Consider the following 15,411-nt stretch of genomic DNA (forward strand, 5'->3'; position numbering starts at 1 on the left):
GAAGACCAGTGCTGTGTCTCAATTCTTGCGTTAGTACACTGTGTATACTAATCTCGTTAGGGTAGTTTTACCGCTTTATCTTTGCCAAAACACAACATTTGATGGCCAAATTATAAATATCTTATATTTGTATGATTGTGGTATTTACCACAATCATTTCAGCTCCAGCAGCTTTGTTGGCCGTTAGTTTAACAGTGTAATCGTGAGTCAGAGGATCAACAGAGTGATTGAGATTCATCTTCTATGCAAAATTTCTAACTTAATATTTCAGTCTGGACCAAAGTGGTGGACCAACTACTTTTTGAGTCTTCAGATTTTTAATTGGCAATAGCCCCGTGGACATCAGTCCATCAGGTTTCTCCTTAGAACAGTAGAAATATTCTTGTGCGTCGTTTTCAGTAGATCGTATGGAACGGGGAAAGCGATATTGTGATGTCGAGTTTGAGTAATCAGATAAAGTAATCAATTCTGAAATTAACCAATTTCATGCATTATGATTTAAGGTATAACAACTCACCCGTAGCTAAACACCAAAAGGTCTTTAGGTCAGAGGTGAAGACTCATGAATCAGAACCACGTACCGCTCGCCTACTTCCAAATTCCACTGCTGAAGAGCAGCGCAGGTGTATTGCACTCACTGGGGTGCCAAGGCTAATAAATAGATTCACCTCTAATTGGAGGGGTGTTTGGAATAATTATCAAATGACAGCAGGAGCAGCGGCGGAGTCACGGAGGCGGAGCAAATGATGGGGAAATGAAAGACTTTAATTGAATGTCAGCGGGAAGCTGCAGGCCACGTTGAACCTCGTATAATGAGATGTAGGCAGCTGAAGGGCGTCCCTCCCATGATGTGTTGCTGGTAGGGAAGAGGCGAGGGTGCAAACTGGGGGGTGTTTGGGATGGCTCCAGTCTCCCTGGCATTGCCTTAATGATGTCCTCGTATCATGGCATTACGTAACGTGCTCTCCAGTGATGTTTAGTCAGGCTTACACACCACGAGCCCTCCCGACGAGTGCAAGAGCGAACATGTGTGGCTAACATGCCAGGACTTCATGTGCATATGTGTGTACATGTGCACAAACGCTGGCTATAGATTTGTTTCTGCCTGGATTGTCTCAAAATCAATGTGCGTCTTTTGTACATGCGGTATGGATTTTCCTTTTACCTGAGTTTTTAAATAAAGAAAGCAAACTGGCAATTTTGCGAATGGGACGTTCATGACAGAGTGTGCACAGAGTGCAGAACACAACATATGACGCTATCTGTCCTGTTTGGAAGAGGAATAATCACTGACATTATAAAGATGGACAGCTTTCAGGTTTTCAGGTTTCTGAAGAGCCGTTTCGAAGCTCTGTGACTGTGGCCACCACCATGCTGGTAGTTCTGCCTCTTCCGCCTCATGACTAATCTAAAAATAAGTAAAGACGTGGATCATCAGCAAACCTGATGCCTGGTTGCTCAAACAAGCCACCTGTAACGGCACCCACCTGTCGATCAAACGACCACGCTCTTAATCCTGCATAACTTTAAGCCTTAATATAATCTGAACAGGTGAGTTGTATATAAATTCACCCTCAGTACAGTTGTCATGAACGGGGAAATTAGCTACAGAGACCAAAACTGTTTTTTGTACCAGGCTGTAAACATGTTTATTTCTGCTGTGAAACATGGGGACTTATGGAGACTGACTCACTTCTGGAGCCAGCCTCAAGTGGACGTTAGAGGAACTGCAGTTTTTGGTACTTCCGCATTAGCTTCACTTCACAGCCACAGAGGTTTCCGCTTGGGAATAACCTCTTTCAGGGCAGGAAACATTAAATTAGAATAACAATGAGAACGTCCTTCATTTTACTTCATAACGTTTAGTTCTAGTCTTGGATACACTTGCCCTGTGTAAAAATCTAGTGATACATATTATTTGGCTGCAAATTCATTTACATATTAATCTGTTAATAGATTTTGTAAACAACTGATAAATTGTATTGCCTGAAAATTGTGAAAAATGTAATAATTTAAATCAGAAAATCTCAATTTTTGTCAGTTTTCTGTTGACCAACAGAATAATAAATACATTTGTGTAACTTTGTTTATTTGTGTTGCATCTTAGTGGCCTAGGGGTAAAGGTGCTGATCTGGAGACCGTTCTCTCCCCTCGTCGCGTGTCTACTCTCAGCTGTCTAATACAGGAATAACATGCACAGAAATACTGCACCGCCGTCATAAATATGGTTGTCCCAGATTTACTCTTGTCTGGCGGCCACTCTCTGCTTTTCTCTTCTCAGCTTCTTCCAACAACATCCTCATTGTTTATGTCCGTAGAGGCTGCTGCGCCCAGTTACATCGCCCTTGTCCTGCTTTGGCTCTGGCACGACACCAGCTCCACTCCCACCTCCAAAACACCTGTGGCTCTGAGCTCACAGTCTGGGCAACCCAGCTCACGAAGCTGAGCTAACCGCAGCTGCAGTTCGTGAGTCGATGCTGAGCAGCCGGAGGACAAAAAACATTTTCTCCATAAAATATCATCCTGTTTCACCGAAATCAATGAAATAGTTGCTGTAAGGTGTTTCTCGTGTTGCTTTGGAGGTTGCAGGTTACACAACACACAGGGAAGATGGGGGGTAAGGCTAATCTATGCATATTCAATAAGACCATCAGGCAGGTTAATTATGCCGTATTGATGTAAAGCTAATGTGTTTTGACCCTCAGCATCCGTACATCCGTCTCAAACCGGGAGGGAAATGTCTTAGAAAGTGAAGACAAGGTTTGCCAACTTTGCTGCGAGGTCGCACTTCTTCTCTCAGCTCACATGTGGTGCCCGGTGACCTGCCTGTGTCTATTGTTTCTCCTCCTAAACTTTCCCCTGGGTGCCTGATTATCTGAGTGTCTCTGCATATCACCGAGGACACATTTCAAAAAAAGTGTGTCATCAAACCAAAGGGCCCGTTCATGTGCGAGGGGATGAGTCACAGCTAAATCACAGTTTAGAGATGTGCGGCAAATACACAGTGACACTTATTATGTCTGCTAGGTTTTCCTGTTGACTTGATTTATAGCTTTAGAGATCAGATAAATATCGCACAGAGGTTTACTTTTACAATTAGTAAATGCCGTTTTGCAGCAATACATGATACAGAGTGAGTCATTGAAAACTGATGTTCAGTTTCCAGACACTCTATATATCTAACCTACTTATTTATTATTTTTGCTCTGTGGATACTCACTGTGGAACTTTTTTTTTTCCCGAGGTTTCTGTTCTGAAGATGGTTCAAAGTACATCAAAGCACTGACTTCAATGTGGACTTTTGCAGCCTCTCCAAAATCAGAGTAATGAGGGTCCAGGCTCGATCCCCTGCTCAAACCGCCGGGGGTCAGAGCCTGCTACCGGAAAATTTTGTCTGATGGGGTCAGTGGCTGCAGGAAACCCTTCGGACTCATGAGGATGTATTGGTGATTACGCAGCGGAGGATACGCAGGGAGCTGAGCGTCCTGCAGCTGAAGCCCTGCAGCTCTGCAGGACTCTACAGCTGAGACCAAATGTTTTATTTCTGATACGGTCACAACCTGAGGAATAAATAACACGCACACACACACACACAGACATTGTGCATCATATTAAATACATTTGTTTTTGTTTCTGTTGGTCTGTCAGCTTGAGTGGTTTCTCATTTCCCTCTGACCACCTTGCAGGTTGGCTCTCACACCTGGGCCAGGGGGTGAAAATCAAAGTGCTGACTATGTATGCTGCTTAAAAATGAATGATTAGTTAATTATCCTGGTTAAGCTGTAAGGAAATCCATAACTTGATGTCTAAAATGCAGTTAAAAGGGGGAATCGATTGGCCACACTTTAATGTATCGGCTGTGTCTCCTGATGACGTCCCCAAGCAGCAGCATGTAAAGGTTAAAAAGAGAAGGTCCTAAAATTGAGCCTTGGGGAACACCACAATCCATTTTTTTCTTTCTCTGTCAGCTTCGTATAACTATTTTCATTTTAAAAACATGTTTTTTTAAATCTTCTAGCACTTGATTTATGTCTTCTTTTATGTTTTTGGTTTTATTCTTGGACCCAAAGTGCTTGAGAACGGAGGCCAGGACAGTTTTAAGGAGTCTACTTACAGGAATCAAGGCAAAAGGGAAAAAGTGATGGTGGCTGCTGGCATCACAGGTGGAGTTTAGATGATTCAGTGGCTGCACAAAGCAAGGCACACTGGAGAACTGTGCACAGGGAAGAACAAGAAAAAATCCTCCGGGAAATTAAGCCAATGCTGAAGTGCTAAAAACTGTAATTCATAAAATTTAAAGTGCATATTCTGACCTGTTTTTAGACACTTGTGTGTTCCACAGATGATTTCTTTTAGATCTTCTGTATACATTTAAAAAAGCCTTTACAGACATGAAAAGGAGGATAGATGCTATTTATCGCTGCACGTCCTCAGTCTTTACCTTCCAAAGAGCATCTTTTGAAAGGCCACATTTTTGATCAAAGTGTCATGGATTAATTGACGTATTGATCGGGGGCCGAGGCATGCGGCACTTCAGTTTGTGAAGGGAGGATTTATGCAGGCTCAGTCATGGTTGACTTGACTGACCTGGTTATTGAAGCCAGAGCTATTTGTGGCTCAGCTCACAGTGTGGAACTGAAGATTGGCCAGGATCTATCAGTTAAACGATAAAGCAGGTGAGGGGCAGTACAGATGTCGCCGTGATTGGAAATTGTATCACTGACGAGTAGAAATTTAAATAAGTCCAATGAGATGTGATCGGGATTGCCTTGACCTCTTCATAGCTTCGTCGCCAAACAGACTCTCCATCTTCCACTGACGTACAGCACTTTAGGGAACCACTCACTGGAAACCGGTGACACTGGAGGTCATCAAATCTGGCCCCAGTTAGACTTTCACTTGACATTTTGCCTCCGTGTGTCAAATCATCATCGCGGCGTGTTTCTCTTTCAGCTTAAACACACAATGAATTCGATCTGCTCTTGCAGCTAAATTGCCCGGTCGACGTAAACATAGAATTATTTTAACAAGATCGGAAAGTTTCATGTGAGGTTTATTTACTCTTAAGTTTGTCGTACAGGGGAAAGTTAAGGTCAGAGAGCAACGCATTTTGAGTTTTTCTTGGAGCCAAAGTAACAGCTGGGATTTGTAGAGGCTTTGTGGTGAGTCATGTTGAGAATTAAAAAAAACCTCTCACAGCATTGAATGTGAATGAATAACGAAGCTGCTCTACTGTCGCTGCTCAGTGGTCAGAACGACTGCTGACGTTCACATCGTCTCAGAGGATTTCTTATGATTTCCTCCAAAAGGCAAAAAGTTTTACGTCATATCTGCGTAAAAGTGACCCTGCTCTGTGGTACGTTATCTGGTGAAGTTCATTAAAAGTAAATTTGAATCATAAAGTAGTGATTCAAATGGCTTGTTATGATAGATATTTAGTTTACAGTTATATAAATCAGAGGAAAGCATAAAGAAATATTACTTAATTGATTAATTGCTGATTCATTTTCTGTCAATCAACTAATGGATTCATCAATTAATTGTTTCAGGTCAGAGTTAATTCATTTTTCCTATAGTCAGGACATTTGTATAAGTTCAAATGGAGCAGAGTTTTAAGTCTGTAAAAGACTTACAGTGAAGTATTTTTTACTTGAGTAAAGGATCTGAGTACTTCTTACACCACTGATACACTTTAAGTGCATTTTTCTCGTAGTACATTTTTCGTTGTATTGGAGTATTTCTACATTGTTTTACACTTCAATAAAATACTTTGTCCATTAGTGCAGCCGAGTATTTTCCAGGAGCGGTATTAGTACTTTTTTTGAGTAAAGGATCTGAATATACACTACTTGTGATGAAAGGTTTACATGAAATACAACTTTTTGCTGATAATACTTGTTGCATGTAGGACTAAGATGGACTTTTACTTGTAGTGGAGTATTTTATAGTACTTTTACTTGAGTACAGGATCAGAATATACACTACTTGTTTTACATTAAGCACACTTTGCTGATAACACTTGTTGCTTGTAGGACTAAGGACGACATTTACTTGTAGTGGAGTATTTTATAGTACTTTTACTTGAGTAAAAGATCTGAGTACTTCTTGCACTACTGATACACTTTAAGTGTATTTTGCTGATAATACTTGTTGCTTGTAGGACTAAGGAGGACTTTTACATGTAGTGGAGTATTTTATAGTACTTTTACTTGAGTAAAGGATCAGAATAAACACTACTTGTTTTACATTAAGTACATTTTGCTGATAATACTTGTTGCATGTAGGAGTAAGAGGGACTTTTACTTGTAGTGGAGTATTTTATAGTACTTTTACTTGAGTAAAGGATCAGAATAAACACTACTTGTTTTACATTAAGTGCATTTTGCTGATAATACTTGTTGCATGTAGGAGTAGGAGGGACTGTTCCTTGTAGTGGAGTATTTCTACATTGTTTTACACTTCAATAAAATACTTTGTCCATTAGTGCAGCCGAGTATTTTCCAGGAGTGGTATTAGTACTTTTCTTGAGTAAAGGATCAGAGTAAACACTACTTGTTTTACATTAAGTACACTTTGCTGATAATACTTGTTGCATGTAGGACTAAGATGGACTTTTACTTGTAGTGGAGTATTTTATAGTACTTTTACTCGAGTAAAGGATCTGAGTACTTCTTGCACTACTGATACACTTTAAGTGTATTTCTCTGATAAAACTTGTTGCTTGTAGGACTAAGAGGGACTTTTACTTGTAGTGGAGTATTTTATAGTACTTTTACTTGAGTAAAGGATCAGAATATACACTACTTGTTTTAAATTAAGTACATTTTGCTGATAATACTTGTTGCATGTAGGACTAAGGGTGACATTTACTTATAGTGGAGTATTTTATAGTACAGTACTTTTACTTGAGTAAAGGATCAGAATATACACTACTTGTTTTACATTAAGTACACTTTGCTGATAATACTTGTTGCTTGTAGGACTAAGAGGGACTTTTCCTTGTAGTGGAGTATTTCTACATTGTTTTATACTTCAGTAAAATACCTGAATATTTCCTCAGTCAGCCTAAATATGACACAGTAAAGTAATAGTATTCAGTATTTTGCACTGGGATGCGCACAATGTTTTGTGATGGAGATGGGAGGGGAAGGGAGAGAGGTATGGGTGGATGGATGGACGGAGGGGGAGGATTCCTGTGGTGGGAGGGTGGGTGGTGCTGAATGAACAGCTCCTCGGCTCATAAAGTCATCAGAGAGCTTCTCTGCTCCGTCAGAGCAGCACAGCCATGAGCCAGCCGAGCTCCCCGTCCTCCAGACCCGCGCTCACTCTCCGCCCGTCCCCCTGACACACACCGACCATGAAGAGGCAAAACGTGAGGACCCTCGCCCTCATCATCTGCACCTTCACCTACCTGTTGGTCGGCGCGGCGATCTTTGACGTGCTGGAATCCCAGACGGAGAAGGACGACCTGGGGAAGCTGATCGAGAGGAGGAAGGGGCTGCGCACGACGTTCAACTTGACCACGGAGCAGTTTGACGAGCTGGAGAAGATGGTGCTCCAGCTGAAGCCGCACAAAGCCGGGGTGCAGTGGAAATTCGCCGGCTCCTTTTACTTCGCCATCACTGTGATCACGACCATAGGTAAGAGAGAGATGATCTCTGGAAACTTTTATTCTGCTGGGGGAGTTGATATGCTGGATTATGCATCATCTTCTGTTAGCAGGCACCACACAGGAGTCTTAAAATAAAGTTATGATTTGAGGATATTCATAAACTTGGTTGTGAAGTGACATATATGTAATATTAAGAATTTGCATAATTACTTAAAGTAGCAATAGTGCAGTCTAAAATATACATAATTACAAGTATCAAAAATAAAAGTACACATATGGCAGATTCTTTTTAGTATTGTATATTATATTTTTGTTTTATTCATGTGTGTTTTACTGCAGAGCTAAAGTAGCTGGTCCATTTTCAGACACTTATCATGCATCTTATTTCGTTTTTGTGTGTAAGATCGGAATCTGCAGAGTAGCAGTCAGATTGCTGCATATAAAAAGGAATAAAAAGTGCAATATTTCCCCTCTGGGGAATGGAAATATTCAAATAAAGTTCAAGTAACTCAAATCAATCTAAAAAAAAAAGTACAGCACTTTGAGTTAATGTAAATTAGAATCCATCACTGCTGAAGACATAGAAAACATGCCTAGGTACATAGAGTATTAGGTGTAACAGGTGTAGCGTGAGTCAGCTGAATTTTAAGAATATAGTCCTTATGCAACATCTTTCTTACTGGCTGCATTATCATCACATTATTGTTGTGGCAGTAAAAAAAATCTTTCACAAGTTTTTCACATCTGCCTCTTTTAAAACTGAACTGAAAGAGAAAGTCGTGCTGTCGTCAGAGCCTTTTATACTTTTATACTCGAGCATTTTATATAACTCACCTTGAGTCAAATCTGCAGCACCTAAGTGAAGGACGGTTAAGGACAAAGCTTCTCTCCAAATAAGACACTCTGCTGTTGCATTGTGCCTGCTCCAAAATGCCCAACAACAACAACAACACAAGGCTCCCAGCTCTTTATTCACTTTATTACACAGCCTTCAACCTCTTTACATAACACTCTACTCGTGACTGCAAGCTTGACTTAGTCAAACTGGACTTTTAAAAACAAAACTAGATTTGGTAGATTCTGCTCAGCAGCGGCCACCATGGCCACAAGTAGTAATTACAGGACAATGGCACATTGAATATGAATTAATTGATCTCAAATCGCATAACATAGAAGCATAACTGGTCATACTAGACCAAGTAGTTCTCTTTACAGGACCGGTGTGTTGGATTTAGTGGCATCTAGGGGTGTAGTTGCCGATTGCAACCCCCTCGCTTCACCATTGTGAAGGAAATTTGTCTAAATCTAGAGTAAGCACATTGCTTCTTATTTCCAGGTGATTACACACTAAAGAAAACATATTTTCTTCCATTTCCGCCGTATAATGTAAATAAATCTGACACAGCGGACCTTTAACGTCTTTCTCATCTATTTAGAAGCCGTCCTTATCTCCTCTCCATCTCCTCTATGTGAGACTTCCTCTGGTATTTAGTGACTTGGCCAGTTGTCAGTGCTGACCTGTGACTTGTAACTCTATAAGATGCAAGCAACTAATTGCACACTAACCCAACCCTGGGTGTCTGTAACCGCATTCTGTAATTGTGAGCCCAGAGGCCGCTGCAAACACAGTGATTGGCGTCTAAAGCCTGCCATTAAGTATTTATGACAACACCAGACCCTCGCTGTTCCATTGGCCTCGTGGCACATAACATTAACGCTGCATATACTGTACAGTGAACATGACAACATGCAGCCATGCTGAGCCACGGCACAAGGATGAAACATCTCATTTGTTTGTTGGCTAAAGCTGTGATTTATTACTTTTTTTTTTATGATGATGATGATGAAAAGAGAGGCTCAAACTATTTCTGCCAGAGTATAAAAATAGACGTGAACCTCTTATTTCATGTCACATTCTTTGAAATTATAATTAAGTAATTATTATAATTAAAGTCATTTTAGAAATGAGGACTCAAGACATTCAAATCCAACACAGGACACCCCGAGGACCAGAGCGCCGGCGCCGGTGTGAAAACATTGCATGAAAAAAATCAAGAGTAAAAGAGACAAGGAGTCACTCTGATGCCGACAAAATTGAAATTCACGTTGTGTATAACACGCGGCCTGTCGATTGTATGAGGACAAGTAACATCCTGGAAAGCTATGAATAAATATACACTTCAATTCCCACTTCCACACTCCACACCCGGCAGTGAGAAGCAGCTATCATGTGATAAGATCTGTGCCCGGCATGCTCTACTAATAATTAAACATAAGTGTGGAAGGGAGGAGACGCTGCAGCCAGTCATCACTTTCCACAGAGGAAAGGGAAGGCGGAGGGCAGGGTGTCCATTTACCCGCCAACTGCGATGGGGGGAAATGGTGGAGGCGATGTGAGAAACATCACAAAAGTGGGTGGAGGGGGAGCTTTGAGCGATAAAAGTGCTCTCAAGATGGTGGGTGGGATGTTGTGTGGAGCTTTTCTGCACCTCGAGCGGTGTGCATCTCGTCACCGCCACATCAGTGTGTGCGACCACGGCGCTCCACCACCACCACCACCACCACCCGTGCTGCAGTTCAAGGTCATGCAGAGCACGTAGAGGACATGAAAACAGTGTGGTACAAATATCCCCTGTGTTTTATCTGCTGTGCTGTATCTGATCACGACGACAACACGCGGAGCGGCCGGCTTTAGTGTTTGTTTGTTTGATACACAGCATAACCTGTGATATGATATCACGGTGTGTTCGTATGAGCGGAATTAAAGGATCATTTCACGGAAAATTAAACATAATAATACAGAAAGTTTTGATTTTATCCAAGCGGCAACCTCCGCGGCTGTGAAGTGAAGCCGATGCCGAAAACTGCAGTTCCTCAAACGTCCACTTGAGACTGGCTGCAGAACCAGTCTCCATATCTCACCTGCAAAACTAACGCCGCTCCTACTCTCTCCTCAACTGCAGACTGATAACAGAAAGATTTAAGAAAGCTCTCTCTTCTTTCATCACTGAGAAATCATCCAAATCCCAAAAACTTTTTTTTTTGTCTCCCACCTCTCCTGTGAGACGTGCTGAAGTCTGTCTGGCGTCCACGTGGAGTAAGCTGGCGAGAGTTATATTCTTTCCGCACTCAACCACTTATAACGATACTAATGTAAGTAATTACCATTAATGAATCAGGATGTGCCCTCTAATTATGCAACTGGCTGAAAATGGGTTCACGTCCATGTCAGCGATGAAAATAGAAAAAACGATTAGATATTTTATTCATTGTTAGTCCACATATAGAAATGTTGGATTCACTGACCCAGAGAGGATTTGCTGAGCTCGCCTGCTCTTTTTCAGCGACAGCCTGCTTCGCGTTCATACACTAATGTCTTTCCACACTTGGTAGCTTCCCAGTACATCAGCACATGATGTACTGGGTGGTGTCAGAGCAGCTAAACAAGAGCTGGAAGGGCTCCGATCGAAGCCAGTTTTAATGTGATGGAGTGTTTCCTGCAGACGCCGGTCCGAGGCTTTGGGATTACGGCGACACGTACAGATTGCATGGCCTGAATGCATTCGTATTCACTTCCTGCGTCCACAACTGGCTCCATAATCTGCTCATAGGCTACAGACGATGTCGAAGAGGCAAACGGCCAAACGATTTAACAAGAGGTGATTCACAATAATAAAAAATCCAAAGCAAAGCAGGTGATTTTGAAAGAATGCTTTTTCTAACTGCAACCATGTGTCGACTTTTAACGGCCCGAGTTTTATCTATGAGCCTAAGAGGAAGATTAATGACTTCAGAGATGAGATATTAGACGAAAGGCCACGGGTCAAAATGCATCATTTCTCAACAAGTTAATAGTTAAAGGGTCAGTTCAGTCAAATTACAAAAAAAAGAAACACACACATCGTCTGGTGATTGATACTGTAGCTGTTTAGTTTTTTTGTGACGTGTCACTCTGCTGTCTGTACGTCTGCTTGAACACAACGTAGGTGAGTTTTATTTGGAAACATTTCCACAAACAGCGTGTTCAAGACTTTCACAGCGAGGTCTGCAGGGTTTTTTTTTTTTTTTTTCAGTGCTGACAAACTCTCAGAGACGGAGATCTAAAATTGTGCCTGGCTAGACACCACTAGAGATTTCTTTATTTTTAAATTAGGATGAACCGACCCTCAAAGTTCAGGGTTTTAAACATACTGTAATACAAATCACCACACAAAAAAACATCGATACCGGTCAGTTTGTTTTCTGCAAAACCTTCATAGGGAAAGCTTGTGGTTCAGGTAAATTAAACGCATTACTCAAACATTTAAGGTTAGGTAATAATATGATTGATTGCAGGACAGACTAAACTGCTTCTTGCATTTCCACTGGACATTAATCAACCAAATGTGAATGTTATTCTTTGGGATGCTGGGCTGCGAGACTTTCATTGCGAGGAAGTAGTTCCAATCAAAACTGTTCACAGGAGGCTCTGTTCTGTGTCTTGAAGGAGATCTGACGGTTGTTGTTTTTTTTTTTAAAAGCTGTCAGCACCACAGATTAGATTACACTGACCTCCACTGCAGAAAATGTGCAAACCTGGCCAAAGAAAATCATAGACAACATGAATATGGACGTCCATATTCATAACCTAAAGAGCCGTATGTGATCTCGGAGTGTGGTGGCTTGTCTTTTAATCGGCAAAGACTTGGAGACCTGAGGCGGGCTGAGCGACGCCTGGGTGCACAGCAGGAATAAACATGTTTACAGCCTGGTACAAAAAACAGTTTTGGTTTCTGTAGCTAATTTCCCGTTCATGACAACTGTACTGAGGGTGAATTTATATACAACTCACCTGTTCACATTATATTAAGGCTTAAAGTTATGCAGGGTTAACAGCGTGGATGCTTTGATTGACAGGTGCTGTTACAGATGGATGGTTTGAGCACACGGGTGTCATTTGACCCGCCTTATGATCCACGTCTTGTATCAGCCATGAGGCTGCAGAGGCAGGACTGCCATAATGTGCCACGAGAAACTCAAGAGCGACTTCACAGATACCACGACCATGTTTTACAGCGTCTATGCATTGTACAGGCTAAATGTCATCATCAGTCACTGTGAGGATGTTGCTGTTCAGCTCTAAGTGCCACCGTGTCCGAGCGAAGCCACAACTCTCAGACTCCGGCCTTGTTTTCTTAAGTTCCCTGTGCAGTTTGTTGTGGTGCTGCATGATGAAGACCAGAGCTTGGCTGCTCATTGAGATTATGTTCATTTGAACGAGCCAAGATACACTGTAAAGTTTTTCTTTTTCATGGAACGTCTTTCTCACAGCGACACTCTGTATCTGAAATAGCTCCCAAATTGTAAACAATATGAAAACGCTGCACGCCGTGCGTAATGAATAATTTGAGAATGAATGCTTTATAATCAACCAGAGCAGGTTCGGTTTACAGTTTAATTGAATTGGTGGTGAACTGATCCTGGTGCTGCTGCTGTGTTTTAAGTGATTTGGGAGATAAGGTAACTGTAACTCTCCCGGTGCGCTTGCATAAAACGGGACCCGAAACAGAGCAAATTAGGTTTCATAACCTCCCAGTGTCACGTCTCTGCAGCGATGCGCTGCTCCCTTCACTCATCGTGCAGACACGCTGAGATATAATGTGACATAGAGCTGTTTATAAATATGAAAACAAAAGAAAGAAGTGTATTTCTGAAATTACACAACAGGCTTTAAACTGGTTTTAAGGTCCCGAAGGTCTCAGGACAAACTGTGCGTGACACACATCAGACTCACGGTCTTTTGAGTCAGGGCTCCCACAGGGGCTGTCACTGAAAACTTAAGGAGCTGAAAGGATGACTAAGCTCTCTCTTTGTTTGATTTGCGCAGCTCCGTGCCGCTAAGGTTACAGGGAGATCACCGACTTCAAAACAAAGACGGCGTGTATGGCTGAATAAGACACAGGACGGCAGGAGGAGAGGTCGGGAAGGGGGGGAGGGCCACGTTGCCACATGAAAGAATCTCTGTAGGTTTGTTCTGCGGCTCCTCAGAAGTCATTTAAAATAAGCTCTGAGCAAACGCTGCCATGTTGGCAGGGTAAATGTCACTGCACACGACATGCACGTCCAGGAGGGATCATAAGAGTAAGAGGTCCACTTGTGTTGATAAGTCTGATTCTCTCTGGACGGAGCGTTCATCCACAACTTATGTACAAACCCTTTTAGCTTGTGACCCTCTCTGAACCTAACCAAACCTCCACCACGTCCCTGTCACACCTGAAAACAAATATATATATTTCAGACCAGAAAACTACCCTACATGGAAAGAATTCCTCAAAAATAAATGTAATTTTTCATCATAAAATCTACTGTGACGCCTCTCTGGGTCAGTGAATCCAACATTTCTATATGTGGACTAACAATGAATAAAATATCTGATCGCTTTTCTATTTTCATCTCGGCGCCAGGCGGGAATCCACGTTCAGCCCGTTGAGTAATTAGAGTCCGCATCCTGAATTATTGATGGTAATTACTTACATTAATATCATGTTTATTATTAAGAGGCTAGCGCGGTAAGTGGTTCAGTGAGTTCAGAAAGAATATAACTCTCGCCCAGCTTACTCCACATGGATCAGACAGACAGATGGAGACTTCAGTGCTTCTCACAGGAGAGGTGGGAGACAAAAAAAGGCGACAACATAAATAAATATACAGCTGTAAGACAACACGTACCTATGGAAAGGTCACCTAGTGATATATTAGCATCATAGTAGTGAGAGTTTTGAAAGAAGAGAGAGATTTCTTAAATATTTCTGATATCAGGCTGAAATCTGTAAAATATCTCAGTATGTAGACGGATTCATTGGCACAGACCTTCATATTCATAGTGCCCACATGATGGATCCTGATGACTTTGACGTCAAACTTTTCCTGTCACACAACGATGAGGTAGTATTCGTACCGGGATTCGAACCGGGGCCAGCTGCAGCGAGGACTATAGCCTCCACACACGGGGCGGCCGCTCAACCCACTACACTACCGGCCGCCCCACAGTGAGGTTCACGTTTGAGTGAAATGTCACGACTAGATGGATTTATGAGATTTCTTTTACCCCCTCTAATGATGAATTTCAATAATTCCGGCGACCCTTTAACTTTTCGTTTAGCGCTGCCGTCAGGTGAAAAGTTTAATTAGTCCACTAATTAACCAAACACCTGCAAAATTAGAGATGAAGAGAGAGCTTCGTTAAACATTACTTGACAAATAATGCCATCCTGTTGACAGTGGTGTCCAGTCCAGTGTGGTTCAAGGGTACAAAAACAAGTGACAGATTTGAAAAAGATCATAAAAAAAAAAGATTTTTCTAACTCATTGACCTCTCATATTAACCTTGTGTTTACTCCACAATGAGTGTTGTTGCTTTTCCCGTGTTTGGCCCCTTTGGTCAAGTTAATTAACACGTTACAGTTGACCATAAACCATCGTGGGTAATTAAAGTACCATATTTACACTGTGGTCAGTGCTAATTGTCTGTGATTACATAGGACTTCATATGCTGAAAGGACCATTACTACTGGAGACACCGAGATAAATTTGATGTCTTTCATCATGTTTTAAATAAAGTGGGCAAAATCCTAGAAATCTTGGCACTTGTTTGACCGTTTCCTTGAATTCTTCATCATATTTTATGGCTTTATATTTGACATGGAGACAAACAACGAGGTGTCGATTAGAGGAGAAGCTCTCGTCTGCTCATGTGATGTTTTGAAAAGTGTAATTATGAAGCAAAGTCTTGCTCCTCGTCTGTTCTTACGACGGTGTTT

The 15,411-nt window shown here is 41.7% G+C and overlaps 1 protein-coding gene across 1 annotated transcript in view; it reads left to right on the forward strand.

Moving 5' to 3' along the window:
* The first annotated feature begins 7,265 nt into the window (after positions 1–7,265).
* The window catches only part of kcnk3a (potassium channel, subfamily K, member 3a), a 29,977-nt gene continuing 21,831 nt past the window's right edge, over positions 7,266–15,411 (forward strand). The window contains exon 1 of the mRNA XM_010746187.3: positions 7,266–7,640. Within this exon, the coding sequence (XP_010744489.1) occupies positions 7,358–7,640 (283 nt within the window). The 5' untranslated portion in view covers positions 7,266–7,357. The remainder of the gene's footprint in view (positions 7,641–15,411) is intronic.

Source organism: Larimichthys crocea, chromosome XI, assembly GCF_000972845.2.
Source record: "Larimichthys crocea isolate SSNF chromosome XI, L_crocea_2.0, whole genome shotgun sequence".
Classification (NCBI taxonomy): Eukaryota; Metazoa; Chordata; class Actinopteri; family Sciaenidae; genus Larimichthys; species Larimichthys crocea.